Source organism: Aphelocoma coerulescens, chromosome 3, assembly GCF_041296385.1.
Source record: "Aphelocoma coerulescens isolate FSJ_1873_10779 chromosome 3, UR_Acoe_1.0, whole genome shotgun sequence".
Lineage (NCBI taxonomy): Eukaryota > Metazoa > Chordata > Aves > Passeriformes > Corvidae > Aphelocoma > Aphelocoma coerulescens.
In genome coordinates this window covers 17,503,552-17,525,300 of record NC_091016.1, presented here as the reverse complement: position 1 = coordinate 17,525,300, position 21,749 = coordinate 17,503,552, and the positions used below count along the sequence as shown (strand labels likewise).

At 44.4% G+C, this 21,749-nt stretch overlaps 1 protein-coding gene across 1 annotated transcript in view; it reads left to right on the top strand.

Annotated features, from left to right (window-relative positions):
- Positions 1-7,144: 7,144 nt before the first annotated feature.
- TP53BP2 (tumor protein p53 binding protein 2) overlaps positions 7,145-21,749 on the top strand; it is a 52,513-nt gene continuing 37,908 nt past the window's right edge. The window contains exon 1 of the mRNA XM_069009249.1: positions 7,145-7,346. Within this exon, the coding sequence (XP_068865350.1) occupies positions 7,320-7,346 (27 nt within the window). The 5' untranslated portion in view covers positions 7,145-7,319. The remainder of the gene's footprint in view (positions 7,347-21,749) is intronic.

Sequence of the window (21,749 nt, the reverse complement as noted above, 5' to 3'; positions counted from 1 at the left end):
GGTTTTTAGACACATAATATATTAATTGCATGCCAATAATAATTAATTACAAATCAGGTAAACTGATGTACTTGGGGGATAAAAAGAACAAGGGTTCAGACAAATACCCTTTCTATTTCCTTGTAGTCAAAATACCTTCCCTGAGAGAGGGCTGCAGAATCAGGTACTGATAGCACATTGCCTTGGTCAGGTTACACATCCTCACACAGCTGTACTCAAAAGTAACCTTGGTGAACAAGCTTAGATAGAAAAATAAGAAGCTTTCATTAGATAACGTGACTTTTGCTAATTCTCTGTATTATTCTCTTGTAGGATGTTTGCAGGCCCTAGGGCACAGAATTAGTTTTCACCATGAGGAAGGGCTCAGTTTTGATGTAAATTCCAAGGAATTCCTTTAATTTTAGTATACTACCACATCTTAACATTATGATAAAGATAATTCAGTGAAAACATCAATGATGTCGCTGTGTCTCATCAGTTCAGCTTGGTGAAAAATCAGAGACACAACAAACTGCACCAATACTTTTGATGTCCCCATAACCTGCCAGGGTTATTTCAAGCAGAGATTGATATACTGAGGCACAGGACTACAGCTCTGTGTGAGAAGGTGCAAAGAAAATAGATAAATTAGCAATGAGAAGAGGTTTACAAAGACATGGTCTGCTCAGTCCTGCAGTCACTTTACAAAAAAAGAAATTTTTGGGGGCCTGATCTTGAAATAATTTTGTGTTTTCTGAAATCCTTCTGGTTTCATTCTCTCTTGACTCCAGAGGGACTGCTAGCATGAGCTAAGTCTGTCTTCTTGGCAGCTGAGCAATAGGGATGAGGCAACAGTGAAACAGCAGTGTTCATTTAACTCTCCACATTCTCCAAACATCCAGCTAGGATGAAGGTTCAGCCTCACTGTGTGGCTAATCAGTGTCTTAAAGTTTCTGGTAAAGAATGGGATTTTGATCACAGAATTTCTGTTTCCAACAGCTGAATATATTTGTACTTAATGAACATGTTTTTCAATTCCTTCCCTGTTTTTCCTCACTGGCCAGCTCCCTTATGGGGCTGGATGAGTGGCTGCAGGCAGATTTCAGCTTTCCCAAATTGCTGTAATTGCCCTAAACAGACGTTTTGTTACAGAGGGTCTTCTGTCAGGATCTGTGCCCAGATAAATTGACAGGGATCCAGAGTGAGCGTAGTGAATATAATTTAGTTATTGAGAAGAATGGCAGCTGTGTGTGGTGCATACAAAACACTAATTTGTGCCAGCCTACATTTTGTTGAAAGATGCTGGGGACTAATGGAAGAGGAAGTTTATTTCTCCTCTTTTTAAGACATGGTGCAGACTTGCTTTAGCTGGCTGGTTGTTAAATTACCTGTGAGGAAAAAAACCCCACACTGAATTTAAATTACATAGAAAAGAATTTTGAGTGAGGAAATTAGAATTTTCTTCTAGCAAGTAACTTGAGAAGTTGGAGGAGCTTTAGTTTACTGAAGTTAAATAATTCCTGGTTGATCTGGAATAAATTGAAGATTTCTGTTTAAAGTGAGTGATGCTTGTGATATTAATGTCACTTTCTATTTTTAGAGAATCATCCTTTGAAACTGTATTTAAACGATCAGCTTAAGAGCTGAATAGCTTGCAGCAAAATTGATGCAAATTTCAGAAGTGTTTTCTGAGTGCTGCTGGTTCTGCACAATTATTAGTTTTCTGAGTAACATGATTGAATATGTACTTTGTGCAGTGGGTGCATGTGGGACTGTCACAATTTAGATAATGGGATTAGTTTGCAGAGAGGGTGCAAGTTAAGCAAGAAATAATTTTGAACTTTAAAGTTACAGAGTCTGAACTTCTGTTGTCTCATGCAGTTGCTTATGTACATGACTAGCTTCTACATACAGTGATCATTAAAGTTTATATTTACTTATTGTAGTAGTAAGTGCTATCACAAAGCAAGGCACTGGCTCTCATGCCTCTGATGAGGAGCTGAGCTGTTCCTTGTGTTGGGAAAGTCTAGATTTTGTTTCCACTGTGGCACAGGAATGTGACAGGATACAGTTATTTGTTTAGATTTGAAATCGATGTAATCTGCATGTGAATGAGGAAGTATGTCACCACCAAAATGGACTTGGTGTGACCACAAAACACACACCATCCAAGTAGGGGCCTGATGATGTTCTGCATTAAGCATGCACGGATGTGATAAACTCCCTGAAGGGATTGCAGCTGAAGAGGCTCATTTCAGCTGCCAGACACAAGTTTAGAGGGAAGTGGCTTATTCCAGGAGGAAGGTATGCCTACTGAATTGCTCCTCAATGTCCAGGAACACCTTAGAGAACTGGGCTGACAGAAGTTGTGGCAAGCCACTGTATCTTAATTTAAAATTTACTCTTGCTAAATGCTTCTTGATGTATTGCTTTGAATGTGGCATAGACCAAAGGCTTTTGCTTTGGAAGCAGCCACTGGAATAACACGAGATGCTCTAGCTGATGTTGTTAGCAAATTTCTTAAAAGATTTCATAAATCTTACCTGCAGACTTTGGAACTTGGTCAAGCACTGGAACAGGCTGCCCAGGAAAGTGATGGAATCACTGCCCCATAAGTGTTCAAAAAATGTATTGTTGTGGTCCTTAGGGACATGGTTTAGTGAAGGACCTGGCAATATTGGGTTAATGATTGGACTTGATGGCCTTAGAGGTCTTTTCCAACCTTAATTGTTCTATGGTTCTATGAACTAGGGAACTTTATTTTCCAGCTGGAAGATGATAGTCTCAGTCACTGCTGCATGTTTTCCCCAAAACTGTTTCTGCTGTAAGGTCTGTTATCTCATGTTTTGAAAACAAAATAAATAGTAGGAATGCAGCATTAAATAGTGGAAATGAATCTAACAACAAGAGGGCAGCTGGTGGATTAGCAGAACTGTGTGAAGGTGCTGAAAGTGTTAAACCATCAGGGTTTTTTTCTTTAGCTGCTTTTTCTCTTTGTGAGGACGTTTGACAACATGGACTAATCGAGGTCTTTGCTTTGAATCACTGCCTGGAAAAGCCTTATCTTGAGCTGGAGAGTAGCTGTATAAGTTAGGTGCCAGAATTTCAACATCGCTGGAAAAAATCCAAACTTGTGAAGCTGCTGTGCCACAGCCCTATGAGTTTAGGTGAGCAATTCTCTTAGCATGTTCCTTTTTAATTCTTTTTTTCTTTTCTCCACAGCAATCTCAATTCCAAAGCTTTCCCTTCTTTCTGGGCTCTTAAATTATATCCTTCAGGAATTAGAGCTCACAAGTCTGATTTGGTGGAGTTTTAACAGTAGGTGGCAGTGGACAGCAAATCTAACCCAGCCCTGCGGTACCTCTTCTCTTGATGCTGCTCTCTTGATTTCTGTCACTCTCTGAAATTACTGTCTTAGAAGCAGTTTAAGAATCATATTCAGCTTTTTTTCTGAAGAATTAAAGGGTTTATTAAAAACAACCGACAGGTACAGCTTTTTTTTTTTTCCCCTTTAAATTCTTACGAGTTATTGCAAAAGAAATGTTACCTGATCATGCTCCTAATTTTGTCTGTAAAAGGACTGTAAAAAGGGACTTGGCTGGTCTGGAAGCAGTTTTAGGCAGTCTGGTAGAGCAGAGGATGTGAAGTTACTGTTAAAATTACTTAGATACAGCACTGAAGGAATTACGTGGAATGTTTGAGTTCTAAGTAGTGTGCTGAGAGCATGAAGTACAGCAGTGTTTTTTCCAGCCCTCTCCTACACATCCCGTTGTATGGAAAGACTAATGACAAGAGAAGATGATGCTGTTTATTTCTACTGATTATCATTACCAATACTGTCTGTAATGTCTTTCTGCTGCTGCAGGTTTCCTTGGTTCAGATCAAGTAGATCTCCTGTGGAAAGAAGAATAGTTCCACTACATTTTTATTTAGTGGTTTGGTGGATTTTTTTTCCTTTTCTTGGATACTTTTCAAGCCGTTCCATGAGTATCAACTTCCCCATAACCCTTGCTGTGATTACTTCTAGGGAACTGCTTGTGGCCTTAGTCAAGTGCAGCATGCTCTGTTTAGGCCGCCAAAAGTAGCAGGAACCAGGGAAGAGGTGCAGAGCTTCAGCTGTCTGTGCCATTGGCTCCAGATCCTGTGGATCTTTTCTTCTCCTCCTTTTTCTGATAGCTCTGTGTATGCAGGACTGGGAACTGCTGCCCCTTGATAATGCTCCTGTGCATGACTCAGTTATCTCCAACTGTTGACGCTCTGGAGATTGAACCTGTGGTCAGAAACCCTCACATATTTCTGCCCTCGGTGGGGAAACCATCAGCTCTCTGCTCATAAACCAAAAAGTCTTTCCTGTAATTAATAACCCGTTGTGAGAAATTCATGCCATACTTATCTAGTGAAATCATGTCTGAGTTGCTGTGAGAAGCAGGAATGTGAGTGCTGTAGGGAGGGCGAGCAGTGCTGCTGAGATAGGCACGGGTACAAGTGGTTTTGGCCCCACTTTACCTGCAAACCTGGCCAGCAATGTCCCCTCTGCTGGACAGGAGCTGGGATCTAAAGTGCAAGACCAGATGGCACTGAGAGCCTTCACTGCAGTGTGTGAGTCACAGAGCCTGCACAGAACTGGAAATAAATAGGTGCACCCCTTGGAGCTTCATTTCCTTAGCAGGGATGGGGTTGTAGTTTTGTGTGGAAGATGTCAAAGTTATAACTTGAGCCAAAAGAGACTTCTGTGGTTTGGTCTGCAAGAGGCATGTGCTAGCAAAATGTGGCTACCTTGCACATACACTGCATCTGAAACATCTTTTCTACTTGATTTTTACCTAACCATTTCCAGGTTTATTTTATAGGCTTAAAATTGTTATTTTAACATTCTAATTATGATTAGAAATTATTTGTGTCTGTATTTAGGGTGTACATTAACAGATCATTCTCCTGATGTTATCCCTTACCAGCTAGATGCTTCTAAAAATTCAGCAGGGATGTACAGAATTGTTGGCTGGAGTGTGTTCAAAGAGGGACAACAAAGCTGGTGAAGGGTCTGGAGCACCAAGGCTTCTGAGGTGCAACTGAGGGTTGTTTAGCTTGGAGAAAAGGATTATCAGAGGGACCTTACTTGTGCTCTACGACTGCCTGAAAGGAGGTTGCAGCCAGGTGGGAGTCGGTCTTTTCTCCCAAGTAACAAGTGATAGGGCAAGAGGAAATGGCCTCAAGTTGCACCAGGAAAGGTTTAGATTGGATATTAGGAAAAATGTCTTCATTCAAAGGGTGGTCAAGCATTGGAACAGGCTGCCCAGGGAAGTGAGGGAGTCACCCTCCCCAGAAGTGTTCAGAGGACGTGGAGATGTGGTGCTTAGGAACATGATTTAGTGGCAGACGTGGCAGTCTTGAGTTAATGATTGAACTCAAGGATCTTAGAGGGCTTTTCCAAACTCAGTGATTCTATTACTCTACGATTCTAAGAATTTTGGTTCTCCATCGCCACCTGCTTTGACCTGAAACATTTTTAACCTGTAAGATAAATCCAAAGTTTGAGTTTTAAAAAAACTACCAAATGAAAATTGGCTTTATAAACCTTCTGTGCGTAGGTTTACCCATGCATGCGGGCAGTGGAGAAGCGAATCGGAATGGGCGCAAACCGGGAAAGAGCTGGAATTCACAGATCCACTCTGCCGGTGGGACAACCGCGGGGTTTGGGAGCGCGCCGGCGGGCGCGGCGTGGCGGGAGCAGCGGCGTGGCGGGAGCAGCGGCGTGGCGGGAGCAGCAGTGGCGCTTTGCTCGCAGTTCGGGGGGCGCGTTTCCCGTCCTTCAGTCAAACAACAGCGTGGGGACAAGGCAGCGGCCCCGCTGGAGGCGCGCCTTTCCCGCCGGGACAACCGGGAGCCACTGCCAGGGACGCGGCCGGGCCGCCAGGGCTTACGGGGCGGGGCCGTGACGTCACGGCGTTGCCGGGAGACACCGCGCTGTGTTCGCGAGGCGCCCAATGGGCGCCGGGGGAGGTGACGTCATGCTATCGGCGGCGCCTTCTCATTGGCCGGCCGTGGAGCGGGGGGAGGAGCGCGGAGAGCGGGGTTGGGGGGAGGGATGCGGGAGCGGCCCCGGGATCGGGACAAACACGTACCGGGGGACACGGCCCGACGATTTTATCCCCGTCCCCCGCGCCTCATCAATACTGTATTTAACAGTGCTTGCTTACCGCCTAGGAGATCCAGCGGGGACGGGGGGCGGGCGGGGCGTTATCAATGCTCTAATGCTCTCAAAGTTTCTTTATTGCTTTAGAAGAAGATATGTTTGTATGCAAATTACGTTCGTGTTTTGCTTTTCCTTCGTCTGGGAACTTTTAATCCTCTCCGCTTTTATCCTGCCTAATTACTGCGAAGATTCTAATACGAGTAGGAAAAGCAGATGGAGCTGGTTTTCCTGCGGAGAGAGCCCCGTAACGGTGCTGATTGAATATACTTTTCTTCCAAGCCTTGCGTGAGCTTTTGAAGTGCTGCTGGCAAAGTGGCTGGGTTTGAAATGGGTATCCTGCACACTGGTCCAAGGAAGGCAGAACTATTCCCCTTCATCACTTAAGTGGGTGCAAAAGATTTCTGGGGATGTTTTCTGGACAGCCCAACTAAGACTTTGTCATCTCAATGAGGTCTGACTTGATCGACTCACCAGGTCCAACCAAAAGTAACAAAAAAATAAAGGGTGCCTTGGGCAGGGATGCTCCATTGACTGCGAACATGAGGAGCTAAAAGGGATCTGTAGGACGGTCCGTCTGAGGCAGTGGGGACGGCAGGGGCTCGCAGATCAGGCCAGGGGAGGCTCTGCTGTTGAAGCCTGACCTTGGCCAGTGGCTTCCCACCCGCGCTTTCCCGCTGCCGGTCCAGGGAAGACCGGGCTGCGTGTGCCCCTGCCCTCCGTGGGGCCCCGAAACCGGCGCGTTTCGGAGCGGTGAGCAGGAGGAGGTGACCCGAGGGGACTCCCACGGATCTCGTATTTTCACAGCCCCCGCTGAGTGCCGAGCCCCGGGAGGTCCGACCGCCCTCGTGGAGCTCTGGGCCGGCACTCGCGGCGGGGGCAGGAGGCGGGCCGGCCCCTCCCGGGGGTGGGCGGCGGGCGGGGCGCGGCGGCTCCTCCTCGCCGGGCCAGGGTTAGTTTCGGAGCGGAGCCGGGGGTGGTAGGCGGCGGTGGTGGGAGAGTGGCTGCTGGTGGGAACAAAGCGGAGGGCGGGCGGTGAGGCCGAGCCGAGCGCCTCCCGCAACAGGTCGTCCCGGCGGCAGCGCAGCCCCTCCGCCCCCCGGGCCGCCGCTCCCCGCTCCGGGCGGTGGGGCCGGCACCGGCCGTCCCCATGCGGTTCGGCTCCAAGATGATGCCGGTGAGTCCCGGGCGGCGGCGAGCGGAAAGTTGGAGCGGGGCAGCGGGAGGGAAAATAGATCCTGCGGACGTGGAGGGGGGCGGGAGGCGACCCTCCTTCCCTCCGGCATTCCCTGCCCGCCTTCCCCCACTCAGCCTGGTCTCCGCGGCCGCGCAGGGGCTTCCCCTCCCCCTCCCAGGTTTTCCTTTTCTTCCTCTCTCACGCCGGAATCAACTTGTTAGACGGGCCCGCTGGAGCCGAGCCAGGGCCGGGGGGGCCGCGGGGCCCCGGCAGCAGCACGGGGTGGAGGGGGGCCCGCATCGCCCGGGGCTTTTCCTTCTCTCCATTCCCGGGGGATAAGGCTTCCCCGCCAGGGCTGCTCGCCCCGCTCCCGCGGGCTAAACGGGCACTTCGTCTAGATCCTGCTTTCTTCTTCTTACTTTTTTTTTTTTTTTTTTTTTCTTTAATGGTACGAAGTTCTTAAAGTTGGTTTGAGCCGTGCTGCTTCTGGGGGGTGGGGGTGGCTTTGTTTTGGAGTGCCCGGGCTCCCAGAGGAAGATGGTGTCCATGTTGTTTACGGTTCAGAGTGCTTAGGAGCTCTCGGGGCAGGTATTCCCGACCTCGGACGGGAGAGTTTCGGGAGCTGCTGGCGGCGGTGTGTGCTAAACCTGCCCGGCTCTCGGAGGTGTCTCTGTTCTAACACTCTCAAAAGGCACACGGAGCACCACCTCCTCTAAGGAGTTTTAACATGAATTTTAAAATTACACCGTTTTTGTCAGCTCAGGTTGGATGGAAGCAAAGCCCAGCAGCTTTTCCTTAGTTTCCAGCGCAGTATTTGTGGAAGTAGTGACGTAAAATACTTTCCTTTGAAAGTACACCTGCCACTAAATACCTGGGTTTACCAGCAGGGATGCCCCGTGAAATCCATATTCTGTTGTTCTGAGAGACCGGAGTATGTACAGAAAATCCCGGCAAGCTTAATACCTATTTAGTCCGAGTCGAAGGTGCTTTAAAGTGTTCTCTCTGCCATCCTCCCCCGGGCGATGTGGCCTGTCTTACCGAGTAGCTTTGCACGCATAGGTGGTTCTCACAACAGCACTCTTGTATTAAAGATTATTTCCAGTTTAACTCTTCGAGGAACTGACTGAAGCAAGCAAAAAAGGAATTGTACTGAAAGGTAAAACTGGGAATCCATGCTGGAAGGATGTGGATGTATTAGGGAAGCTCATTTTGCTATAGGTGTGAGGTTCTTCCTCTGCAATTAGGAGGAAATAATGAGCGATAATTTGATCTCGCAGAACACTGGAGAAGGCTGGGTGACGATTGCTGTAGCTAATGAGGTAGGAACAGAAAGAATATGAGTCCAAATAGATTAAATAGCCAATGTGTTGTGCAACAGTGGTGTTGTCTGCCTATAAAAACTTAGAAAAACAAGCAGTAAATATAATAAGGTGTTAATTCAATCCATGTCAAAACTGAGCTAGGGAAGCGCCCTCATGTATCAGTGAAATCTCCAGGAGATGCTGTTGCTGGTGAGTTCCTTGTCACTGAGTTCAAATAAAGGAGAAAACAAACAGGCGCAGTCTTATCCCATCAGCATTTGCAGGTGACAAGTTCCAGAGTATGCATTGCCCCGGTGGCTCAGACTTCTCTTTGGCTGATGACTCAACTCATTAGTGATTCTTGTTTTTAACACGTAAATAAAGGGATGAATACATCCTTTTCACATTGTGTTTGCTGCAAATAATGAAAGATTTGTGAGGGTTGAAAGTGGCTTAAGGTAATAAAAATGTAAATATTATGAGTATTAAAACTTTTAATTCAGCTTGAAAAGCTTTTCTCCAGATTTCCTTATTGTCTTTTAGTTAATAAAAAAAAAAAAATCTTATTTCTCTTTCTAGAAAAAAATTAGAGGTTTGAGGTGGGCAGAGAAGGAGGGTTTGAGAAAAAGAGGGAGCAGGATGTAAGGACTCTTTTATTTATTCGGTAATGAAGTGTTCACAGACTTCAGTATCTTTTTCTGCATTGTTTTAATGAGAAGTAGTAGGCTGGCCCTAAACTGTCTACAAAACGTTTTGTTTCTTAAAGTTTAAGATGTCTCTTTCTTTTCCCTATCTGTATATAATTTTTAACTCTCAGCTTCAGGTCCATCTCCTGTGCTCCAGAAGAGAGAGCGTGGGCAAAGGATTAAACAACAGTTTGTTCCCCAGGTGGGAAATACAGGCAACGTGAGCCCAGCCAGGAATTCACCTCTGAGCAGCTGCCAGGGAAAAGCTGGGAAATTGCTGTAGCAGCATAACTACTTGTGCTCTTGGGAGACTACCCTGAAATGGGAATGTTTTCCTTGTGGTAATGACAGATAGGAGCTAAACTGCTGCTGTAACCATATGTCAGGGCAATGTGATTGAGAGTCTGCACGAGGGTGTACTAAGAAGTAATTTGTGTGTAGCTGTACTGATGAAGGTAATAACAGGGTTAATGCTGGCAAGCTGTGTGAGGTTGTCTCACCTTTCATCTGTGAAGGCTTGTGGGAGTGTGACTGGTAATGTTAAGCAGTGAAAAGGAGCTGGAAACACTTTCTAAAATAGCATATTTTTCCACAGCATAATTGGTATCTCTCATTTTATTTCACATTATTACCCTAAAAGGAGCATGTATTGAGAAATAATTAGGATCATTATGCATGCTGGATAAATGTTTGGGGTTTTTCCTGTCAGATAGTGGGATGTGGTAGATTGAGCTACCCTTTAATACTCAGAAACTTTTTAGATCAAACCCCCTTGATCTCGATAAGGATTAATTTTTCAATTTGAATTATGTGCAGTGGTTACTGAGGATCTCCTGAAATCAGGATGGATCCAGACACACAGCTTTATTGTTAGGGAGTAACTTGGCAAACTGGAGAGCACTTTTAATTCCTTAATAAGTTTTGCTTTCTATCATCTGAAATTACTGAAATGTCTGACGCTTAAGTTCTTAGTAACCATGTGTTCTTTTCTAATCAAGTTAAGCTTTCAAGTAGCCCTGCAACTTTGATACCACAAGGAGTAATGCTTTCCTTCTAAAGTCTAACATCTTGTCCCAGGTGAGCTCCTTGGAGTTGCCACATCCAGTAAGCACTTAAAGTACGTATCTTCATTGCAGACTGCTCACTAGTTTGTGGATATGTGTATTTTTTATCTTTAAAAAAACGCCTACGTTAAAAGCTGTTTTGCTTGTTCCATTAGGCAGTAATTGGAACTGCCATACGGATTTGGATTCACTGAAATAGTCTAGTAGTAGCCTGTCTTTGGGAATTTTCTTAGGAAGCACTTTTCTGGTTGTTCAACTGAAGAACTTTTAGCAGAAATGAATCTCTTGCACTTTGTAAGATGAGCAGCTGTAAGTTTATAAACAAACTGACCCCCAGCAGAGTTTATGAGAGCAATAAGTGAACTGTAGGATCTCAGCCCTGTTTCCTGTGGTCTTTTAATTATTTAAGCTCTGATCAGGTTTATCAGTCATTAACACAGTTTTCCTTGTCCCTTTTTGTGGATTTCAGTGCAGGAATGGGGTTTCAGGCTATGAGCTCTTCAAACAATATACTGCTTATCTTCATCTGATTGGAGGATTTAGTTTATTAAGTGTTCTTTTAACTGAATATCCACTTAAGGTTAATAATTTAAAAGTTTTAATATTATATTCAAGCCCTTTAATGTGGTACTCAGTGTTTAAGTATTCCATCTAAAATGCTAACTAAAGCTTAGGTGGTTGTTTTGCTGGGCTTTCTGATCTCTAAACTTCTCAAACCTCCTGCACTTCTCTTACAGACTCTGACCTGTTGTTATGCACAATAGAAAACACTGCCTTGAGATTCCCAGAGTGCTCTTTTTCCCCCTCCCTTCGCTTCATGTTGTTTTAACAAGATCTTTTTTACTTTTTCTTTTTTCTGTCCAGTGAATAATTGTTCCAGGAATAGTTTAAAATGCATTTAATGTCTCATATGTCTTTTTTAATACCATAGCGCTCTACCTGCACATGTGTGTTATGTCACGCAGCAGTATGTTAAATATCTTTGTTTCTTTGTGTGACTTATATCAGAAATGGGGGAAGGGCAGTATTACAAATTCATAACAGATCAAGCTATGGAGACCATGGGAATAGCTAATTATGCCTCTTCTAATCTATTGAACAGTTCAGGGTCTGAGTGCCTCATGGGGCTCTTGAATTTACAGCTTCGAGGGCTAATATGCAGTCATGAAGTTTGAGATGGATGGATAATTCATGGAATTTTGTTTTGTTTTCTCCTTCCTAGTGTTGTCACAGGGGATGTCTGCTTTTTTGGTGAGCAGATCTGCTTTGTGGGATTAATTTACGTGCAAGTCAGTTGGACTTTAAAAGAGGCAGGTATAAAGGTTATTTCCACAGAATAAACTAGCGGGATGACAGTGTTCCTAACATTCCTTTCAAATTATTGATGAAGAAAGAGTCTTGAAAGTGCTCCATTTGTCTAGCCTCTGTCCTCGTTAGCAGCCTGCCTTGGGGACTCTCCTTTCTCTCCCACTGTGTGTTATGGAGCTTGTTTAATTACATGTGGTGCTGTGCCTCGCTGCCATACAGCCTCCCTGGAGAAGGAGCCGGGTAACCCTGAGAAGACTGGCTCAAGCTATCTCCTATAGCTTGGTGGCACAGCTGAAGGAGAACTTCTTACTTCATTGTGCATGTGCCCACTGATAACAAAGGAACACCCAGATCCTTTTAATCTGTGGGCTTTCATGGTCTTGCGAAATGTAAAAACTTACTCAGGGCTCTGGAAACTGGAGGATGCTCCTATTCAGGAGGTAACGAGCAGATAAAACTTCTCTTTGCTCTCAGTTTTATTATCTTGAGGCCTGGTTTCTCTCAGCTTAGTCACTTGTGAGTCAGGCAGAGTCTTTTTGATCTTCAGTTCCCAAACAGTCGGATGATACTTGTGAGTAAAGGTCACCAGAAATCCTGGACATCATGTGAAGCGTGCTTAATTATCTTAGTCACTACTGCTTAACTGGTTTAGAGGTTTCAGACTTTTCTGTGGAACATGAAAGATCTGAAGTGTTGTTTAAAACAGTGTTAGGTTACTTACTGTAGTTCGGGATAAATGTTCATGGAGAGGGAACAGTGAGTGAGTTTGGGACAGAACAGCAACTGTGACTCTGAGTGTTAAAGGGCACAAACTTGGCTTCTGCTTTTGCTGTTTGCATTTAGTTAATTATTAATATTCAGGATCTTGCTGCTGCTGTTTAGAGTTAGTCATGCCTGTGTCCTCATTGGGAATTTCACCATAGGGATGGTGTTTATGTGGATGTTGAACCCAGTGGTGTCTAAAGATGAACTCTTTGGTTTTTGTTTCTGTGGCATTAATAGCAAGAATTATTTTACTGGGCTGGTAATGTAGTTTCTGTACCGGTTTCTCCTGTGCTGCTGTGATGCTCCCAGGTCTTAATATGATACAAAGCTTTGGTAGATGGCTGTGTGCAGTGCCCTACCTTTTACTGGTGTTTGTTTTAAAAAGGAAGATTAGGGGAAAACTTTGTGTCTTAGTTGAGGGGTTTGGGTTTTTTAAATCCTGTTCGTATCTTTATTTCATCCTTCTGCAAAGTAAAGCTTAGACACTTTAAAATCAAGATTCTGCTGCAGCTATCACTCATTCTATGTGGTTCTCTTGATAATAAATTGATTCTTAAAAGCCTTTATCTGCAGTGTATCTGGTTATAATACCCAAACACATGTAAAAACATGGACATATTCCCACGCAATTGACAGGGAGATGACTTTAAAGGTTCTGCCATTATTATTTTGAGTTATTCCGTATCAAACATTTGATCTGTAAAATGCAAACTGCTATGGATCATAACATTGAATAAAGTGAGCAGAAGCTGCAGGAAGGTCAGGCCATTTGTTGGAGATCATGCAGAGTTCAGCCGGGATGTGGGGGACCTGTAGAGTCAAACCAACTGCTGCATTGTGGTGCAGCTGGAATACAGGTCTGTCATATTGGATATCAGTATTTAAATGATTTGTAGGTTTAATCACAAAGGGGGGGGAGAACTTTGGTAATTCATTGTGTTCCATGCTTGAGAATAGGCCCCAAAAGAGATGCTTCTCCACAAATCCTTTACAAGTATATAAAATAAATATTCTTATTTCACTGTTTTGGTGCATCTTGGCTAAGAAGCAGCATGTGGGGTTTGTTTTGATTTTTTGTTGAATAAGTTAGGAGATTTTCCTTGTCATTTGGTACTTCTATTTTGTGAAACCTAACTGCTTAAGGAGTAATTTAGATCTAATCTTAGATTACTAGTTTTCCTCTATTTCATTAGGGTGTTAAATCCCATTGTTTCTTTGAATTGAAAGCTAAGGGAGTCTCTGGAATTGGGTATTTTTCTTACCTTAATTTTCCTTCTGTCATTTAAAAGAGTAAAATCATTTTTTTAATCTTCTTCAGTGGGTTCTTTTTTAATGCTGTAATTTTTACCCCATTTGAGCTCTGTTCTGTGCCACACCACAGTAACTCCAGTGTAGCAGCAGCCTGTATGTAGATGTGAACAAGGAGCTGGAAGACTACACATAAGCACTGGTGTAGAGCATCTTTCTTGCATTCTCAAGGTATGGAGGCTTGACCTTCTACAAAGTGACTATCCCCTTCTTGAGTTTCAGTAGCCACAAGCCTCTTCAGCAAGACACAGGGATCTCACCTTCCTATTCCTTAGTTTTGCTGGACAAAGCTGAAGTTGTGCAAATTGGCTGGGCTGGCAAATCATGTGAGTCTACAGGAGGGCTTTTACTCCCTGTAGCTGGGTCTCTCACTCAGCTGTTTCTGTCACACCTGTGCAGTTATATATAACTTGCTAATTTCCCTGTTGCCCGAGGGGGGTGGCTTGTCTTTTTCCTCTTTTTTAAGAGTGTGTGAAGACTTTTTTTTTTTTCTCTGCTCTCCATTGTATGTAAGTATTTGCTGCCCTGAATGCAGAATCTCACTCAGATCAGTATCTGAACCATGCAGAGCAGTGATTGTTAGCTCCTGCTTGGCTTCTCCGGGCAAGTGAAACCCTTTCTTGCCATCTAAAGGATTGTGTTCCTAAAATCTATTAGAGCTTCTCTGGTTCCAGCTGTAGTACAACTGTGTCTCCCAACAAAATCAAGGGTTCAGGAGAAGCTGATGTAGCAGGCAATGACTGGTTTCTGGCTGTCACAGAGGGAGGGAGCGAGCCGTCACTGAGTTGTGAAAGGCAGAGTGCAAGGGACCAGGCAAAGTGAACCAGACGTGCCTGGAGAATGTGGGGAAGTTCTCCTGTGAAATACCAAAGGTGGCAAAGGGACTCTGCCATGGGTCATGTCCAAGCCATGTTCCTGAAGAGTGTTGCTGTCCTGTCGTGCTGCCATGGAGCCTCTTGATCAGCGACAGCCATGCTGCATCTTCCAGCCTTTTGAGAACACCTTCTACCACAAGAAAGGGTTAATGCAGGGAAGCCATGGAAACAGCACTCTGTGCTTCTTGCCTCTGCACTGTTGTACCTCTGCTGTTGCCTGTAGGTCTTGCCCACGAGGCCCTTCTGCAGAGTGATTTACCAGTGTTGCACAAAAAACATTGTTATTTAGGGTACTTCTCTTGCAAATAGTATTTAGCAGCATTAGCTAAGAGAAGTAGTTTTCTCCCTCCAGGGAAGCTGAATGAGCAGCCAAGTAGTACCAAGCTAAAAGGGACAACTTCTGAAGCTCTTGAAGCAAGAGGAACCTGGCATAATATGCATGTTATTTGTTTAAACTCTGCTCTGTTTAATTCATTTAAAATAGGTGTGACATCACCTAAGCAACCACCATTCTGTACAACACTGTTGTTCACTGTCATGACTTTGGTGACAACTTGTAAAGCCAAAAGTCACTCAGCAAGCTCTGCTGCCTTGCCCTGCTCAACTGTTCTCCTCTCACTTCTCAGCTGGTGTGTCTGCAGAGAGCCTGGTATTGCCTGGAACGAGCAGTGGGGAGTGAGCAGCACTTAAAAAAAACCTGTCAGACAGTGATCAGCTCTACAATCTGCCAGCCTTCTGCAGCGTCTGGTAGAGTGCCTGAATGTTTGTGATACAAGTTAGAGTGTGTAGAGCTCCACATCACAGGAGCAAAGGTTGGATCAAGCTGGGTGCTTGGGCTAATGGGCTGACTGAAGGGGCAGGATTTCTCCTTCCCAGTTCTGCTGTAGTTTTACACATTCCATTAATACTGTGTGGTCAGCTAAGAACATCTGGCCATCCATCACTTCGAGTGTTGGACTAGCCCCATTGATCCCTTTTAACCTGCAAAATAACAAAAAAGATCCATCTGTTTTGTTGCAGATGCTCAATGTGTCCTCTGTGCCAACTGAATGGGTGCTGCTTTAGTTACTAATGACTTCCTGTGTGTTTGCAGCCCAAAATTGGTAGGACAAAACCCCTCCTTTGTGGCTTTGAATAATAATATCAGCTGTTGTCAAATAGGTGTGATCACCAGGCCCAGGCATTTCACGCTGGCAGTCTTTGGCATGGTGGTGGCTGTGTTGATTGCCTGCAATGCTGTGTGTCCTGGCAGTCACCTGGATGTGACAAGTGAAGGTCATTCCATGCGATAGGAGTGTGTACCCACCCTGAGCTGGTGGTGAATTGGGAAGAGCTGCCCTTCTGCAAAGGTGTGGTGTGACACTACACCTAATTAATTTAATAGTAGGATGCTGCTCAAATGGATGGTCTTGTTCCTTGGGTTTCTATCCACACCCAAAGCCACGTGTCTTTTGTTGCTTCCCCTTGAATTTAGGAAGGAGTTGAGTGATGGTTTGTAGGAAATGCTGCCTGCACTAAAGGCAAAAAGGAACTAAAAGACTTACATGGTGGAAGTGATTTGCCATGTGGCTGTGCAATCAGAAATAACGGCTGGATTTGGGAAGATCATGGTGTGCCTCAGCTCACCATTTAGGTTGGCTGAGCTGGAACAGTCAGATGATACCTTATCCTCTTCCTACCCTCCCTTGGGAGCTGGTAATACAGGGGACTTTCTCCACCATCTTTGTGTATTCTCACACACTGCAAGGATTAAGTTGGATTAACAAAAACATGGAATTTACTCCAGTGATATTTAGAAGATGTAATAAGGAAGCCTCTACCTTGTAACAGCAAATAAGTAGGAAGGCAGAGGGACCTTTGAAAGCAGTAAACAGGCACGCTGTTGTGCTGTGTGGTCTGAAATTCCCAGTTTGAGTTGGTTTGGTTTGGTTTTTGCTTGTCCTGAAGGTAGATGGCTGAATAGCACGTTCTGGAATTGCAGCACAAAGGAGATGTCAACCCAGCCTGTGGTGTGCTAATGTGCCTCTGAATTTCCCATTGTAGTAATGTCTTTTAGGGTACCAGACTGGTCAGCCTGCATCACACAACAGCCCAGTGTGTCCTATGACTTTTCCCACACTGGAATTAACCTGGGTGGTTAAACGTGTCATTGTTTCAGACGCCAGAAATGGTGTGTCCTCTGACCTACCTGTGTGTGTCATGAGTGTTTTGGTTTGGACATAGATCTGTTTTATAGAGGTAGGACACAGGTTTTGACAGCTGTTTTCCTGAAGGAGTGACCAATACGATGTATTTTCAAAAGTGCTTGGCACAGAAGTTGCTGGGTTTGGAGTAAATGAGTGTTCTGTGCTTCATTTTTTTTCTGACTTGCTGCATGATTTGTTTTGTGTTGCTGTTATACCACAACTGTTTTAGATACATTGACTCAAAAAAAGAAATTCCTCTCTTCTGCTTCCATACCCTGCCTCCCTCATGGGTGCTCCCACCAGCCCAGCCTCCTGGTATCAGTAAATAGAATTTAAGTCATAAATGTGCTTGATGTATGGGTAGGCACTTGCTGTATGATAAATGTGGCTTTGCCTTGCGTGTTCTGGTGGGCTGAGGTGGAGTTGCTTCCTGGTGTGAAAGTCGATCGTCTTTTTATTGGTGAGATTATTACGCGTTGGCTGGAAAAGCAGAAAAGGAGTGTTTTTAAACCCAGAAAGAATTGGTGTCTTAGGCAGTGGGAGGTGTGGTGTGGGTGGGACAGGTGCCAGATACTGTGATAGCCTGTGTTGTTTAGGTGTAGGTGGTGTTAAATACGCTTTCATCCCTGATGCACATCTATTTTTGCTTTTCTCCAGAATGAGTCTTGTGTTGTACAAAATCTTTTTCTATTACCAGGAAAAATTCTGGGTTTTCTTTTCATTGTGAGAAAGTACCTGCATTTTAAGGGACTATCTTGAGATGTGTAATTCTCTCAAGTCCCAACAGGGAACACTTAATGTGGCCCTTGTTTGGCCTCTGGCCATGTATGAGGCTGAGAGAACCATGTTCCCAGTGGGAGGGATGCAAAGCTCTAGAGCAGCAAGAGTAGCTTACTTTCTTTTTTATTTTCCTTTATGTAGTTATTACTACACGTTTTTCTTGTACAAGGACTTCCTCTGGGTTTGACGCAAGTACAGAAAACTGAGATGGTTCAGGCTTAAGCTTGAGTTCATAACCCCACTCGTTATGCTTGGATGTTGCCTTGGCTTTAGGCTCATTAGGAACAGCCTGTGACACTGAAGAATGGGAGGAGCAACTGGAACCCCCTGTGATTACGTTGTATGAGTTGGACTGTTCCTCTTTTCCGTAGTAGGTATCTGTCGTAAGAATTACATGGTATAATTTTTTATCTGCCTGAAAATTACATTAATTTTGTTCTCCTTGTGTATGAAATGTTTATAACTTGGTGCTGAATGCAGAAGATGAGGCAGAGTCTGCCTGAAGGGGCAAGCCTCCCAACATCCAGTTCTCCTTTGCTGGCTCCAGGTGGAGGAGGAGCAAGCTGCAAGTAGGACACCAACAGTACAAGCCCAAACACCATGTGTAGGCTTGCTTTTCTGTCAGTCAGCTTGCAGGAGTTTATGGTAAAGTGTCCAGTAGTGCAAAAGCAGTCTGCAAGGGGCCACGAGGAAGGATCTGGGGAGAAAGGGAAAGAGTATTTTGGGGTGGAAGGGAATATGTTGTAGGAGAGGAGCTACACAGATGGCAGTGGTAAGGGATCTGTGAACATGCTGCTGTGTGGTATAATATGAAGAATATATTCAGGGTTTGTTTACTCTGAATTTCTGCAGTTGTTTAACTACATTGATGCAAATCCAAGTGTGGATTCAGGTCTGAGCAGAACGAGCTATAGATGATGTGTTGGCAAATGTGGGTGCTCAGTAAAAGGCAGTGGTTTCCTACACATGTTACTGAAAGCAATGTATTATGTATCTTACAGGCCAGTTTGTTTGGTTTTTATCCTTGTATTGAGTTTGTATGGCCAGGTTTTGGGCAGGGAGAGGGTGCTGCACAGGTGGCTTCTGTAAGAAACTGCCAGAAGTTTTCTCCACATCCAGCAGAGCCAATTCCAGCTGACTCCAAGATAGACCCACGGCTGGACCAGTCAGAAATGGTGGCAGCACCTCTGGGATAACATGTTTAGGAAGAAGAAAAGAAAAAGGTACTGTGCAGATGTAATTATGGCTGGAGAAGAGCAGAGTGAGAATATGTGAGAGGAACAGTGCTGCAAACACCAAGGTCAGTGCAGAAGGAGGGAAAGGAGGTGTTCCAGGCAGTGGAAGTGAGGTTCTCTGGCAGCCTGTGGTGAAGACTGTGGGGAGGCAACTGTGCCCCTGCAGCTCTTGGAGGTCCATGGGGATGCAGAGATCCACCTGCAGTCCCTGGAGGAGACCCACACCGGAGCAGGGCATGCCTGAAAGGCTGGGGCTCTGAACCCGTGGGAGGCCCATGCTGGAACAGGCTCCTGGAAGGTACCTGCAGACCTGTGGAGAGAGGAGCCCATGCAGGCTTCCTAGGAGGAGCTGTAACCCTGTGGGGCCCCACGCTGGAGCAGGCTGTGCGTGAAGCACCGCACCCTGCGGAAGGATGACCTGCAGTGCAGCAGTTTGTGGAGAGCTGTTGCCCCTGGGGTGGACTCATACTGGAGAAGTTCATGGAGATCTATATCCTGTGGGAGGGGCCCCACGCTGGAGCAGGGGGAAGGACTCCTCTCCTTGAGCAGCAGCAGAAACAACATGTGATGAGCTGACGACAATCCCCATTCCCATCTCCCTGCACCACTGCGGGGGAAGAGCTAGAGCTGGAAAGGTGGGGGAAAGGTCTTACTGTACTTCTCATCATCCTGCTGTGGTTTTTTTAGTTGTAAATCCAATTAATATCTCTAATTTGAGTCTGTTTTGCCTGTGACATTATTTGGGGATTGATCTCTGGCTTTTTATCTCAACATATGAATCCTTCATTGTATTTTGTCTCCCCCATCCAGTTGCAGAGGGGAGTGATAGGCTTTGGTGTATGATGGCATCCAGCCAGGGTCAACCCACTACAAATGTTTTTAGATCTTTTTTTTTCCTACTAAATGCTGATGTTGCAATAGATACTTGCAGTGCAAGAGTATAGGTAGCTTTAAAAACCACCTTTGTTTGAGATTTTTCTTGCCATGTGTGATATGTGGTAGCTCAGCCAAGGAGCGGGAAGTTATGTTGCTCCTGTGCTGAGTGTTCATCCAAAATAGTGAGCTTTATTTGCATAGACCTTTCTTGTGTCTGGCTTGTGGGAGGACTTCTGCTTTCTTGTGTATGAAAATGCCTGAAGAAAAATGTCAAGTTGGAAAACGTAGCTTGGGTTCAAAGTAAAAGTCTTTGTTTGGAAAGCTCTCTTAAAGACTGTGTGCATAATGCTCTGCTGAAAGAAGGGGGAATGTAGGTCAGGAATTCTGTGTTTGCCGGTCCTGAGCTATGCCTGATAGACTTCACAAAATCAAAATTGCTAATCTAGGATAATGATCTTCTACAAGATTTGGCAGGAAGATTGTAATTGCATATTCCTTGTTATTAAGTCTGAACTGCAGTGCTGAGTTCTGTTGTTGAGGTTGCAGTCCATGAAGTAGAATGAGAGCAAACCTCCATCCATTAATTTCAGACAGTCACAATACTTGGCCAGAACTCAGGCTGCTTCCCTTGCAGCTCTTCAGATTCCCATCATGATGATGATTCAGATGCCTGATAGTGAGATGTAATGTGGCATTTGTGCTATAGCCTTTGCCCAGATGAACTAGCATATACCATAAGCAGATGGCTTTCTTTCTGTTCTCTCTACAGTAAGGATAAGACGGAGGAAAAAAAGGAGGGGGAATCTTCCTCTTTGCTGCTTCCAGCTCCTTTTCCCCATCCCCTCCTCAACGTGCATGTAGATGTACATTGTATTTTAAGTTCTGGAAAAAAGTGACATTTTTACTAAAGATAAAGTACAAATGCATGACAAACTTATCGTTAAAATAATCTGTACAAGTAGAAACTACCGTGCTATTGAGAGTGAAGGCTCCGTCTTGTTTTCTGCTGTGATACAATTGAAAGGGAAAAGGGCTGTGCTTTATACAGACTGGGAATAATCTGAACAATCCCATGGTGCTTCCTACTGTACTCCACCTACCTTGCATCATAACTTCCTTTCTCATATTTATGGCCCAAAGCCAGTGCAAAATAAGCGGAGTAGTGTGTGCGGAGGGTGAGATGGCAAGAGCTGAGCTCCATGCGTTTGGGTGTGGCTGGAGGCAAATACTAAACTTTACTCTGCATTTCTGTTGAACCTTTATTGAGCAGTGGAATGTGAAAAGGATCAGGGATAGCAGTCATCCTGTGTGCCTGTCTTCTAGTAAGTCTATTATTAACTTTGCTTACCTTAATCTTTTGCTTACCTTAATCTTTAGGCACAATAAGTGAGGATGTTGCCTGCTGAAGGACTGTTTTCAGGTTCTGGGGACCTTCATGCAGAAGAATCACTGAATTACTCTATTGTTGTGGCACACTTTGCACTGAATGGAGAGCTGTAACTGTGCACCAGCTCTGACTGCTGCTTATCAGAATGGGAAAATGTGCTGTTGTGCAGGCTGTCTTCTGTTGTTTAGAAAGTTGCATCAAGTCAGCAAAAATATGTTTTAGCCACTGATTTCTTTGTAGCCATCTGGAAAGGTGCAGCATCATTGTTCCTACTAGGTAAGATGCAAGACTTAAACTTAAAAGTCTTTGTATGGAGGGGTTTTGTATTTATTAGGGAAGACTTAGTAGTAGTTTAAACTGTGGGTGAAAACAGTTATTTGTCATTTCTACCACCTGTACTTGAAGTGTGATAGTTAATCTATTAATTCTACTATTTCTATGTTGCTAGTTTTTCAGTTAACTAAAAGTAGCTTCTAAGATGACATTTTAGTTCAGGACGTAAATTCATAGAAACTGTTTAGGTTTGAAAAGATGTAAAGAGCGACTTTCAATGCCTCCTTAAAAATGAGAGCTAAGAAAATTTGTTATACAAGCTAAGACCATTACTTAGCTGTGTTATGGAAATATAAAAA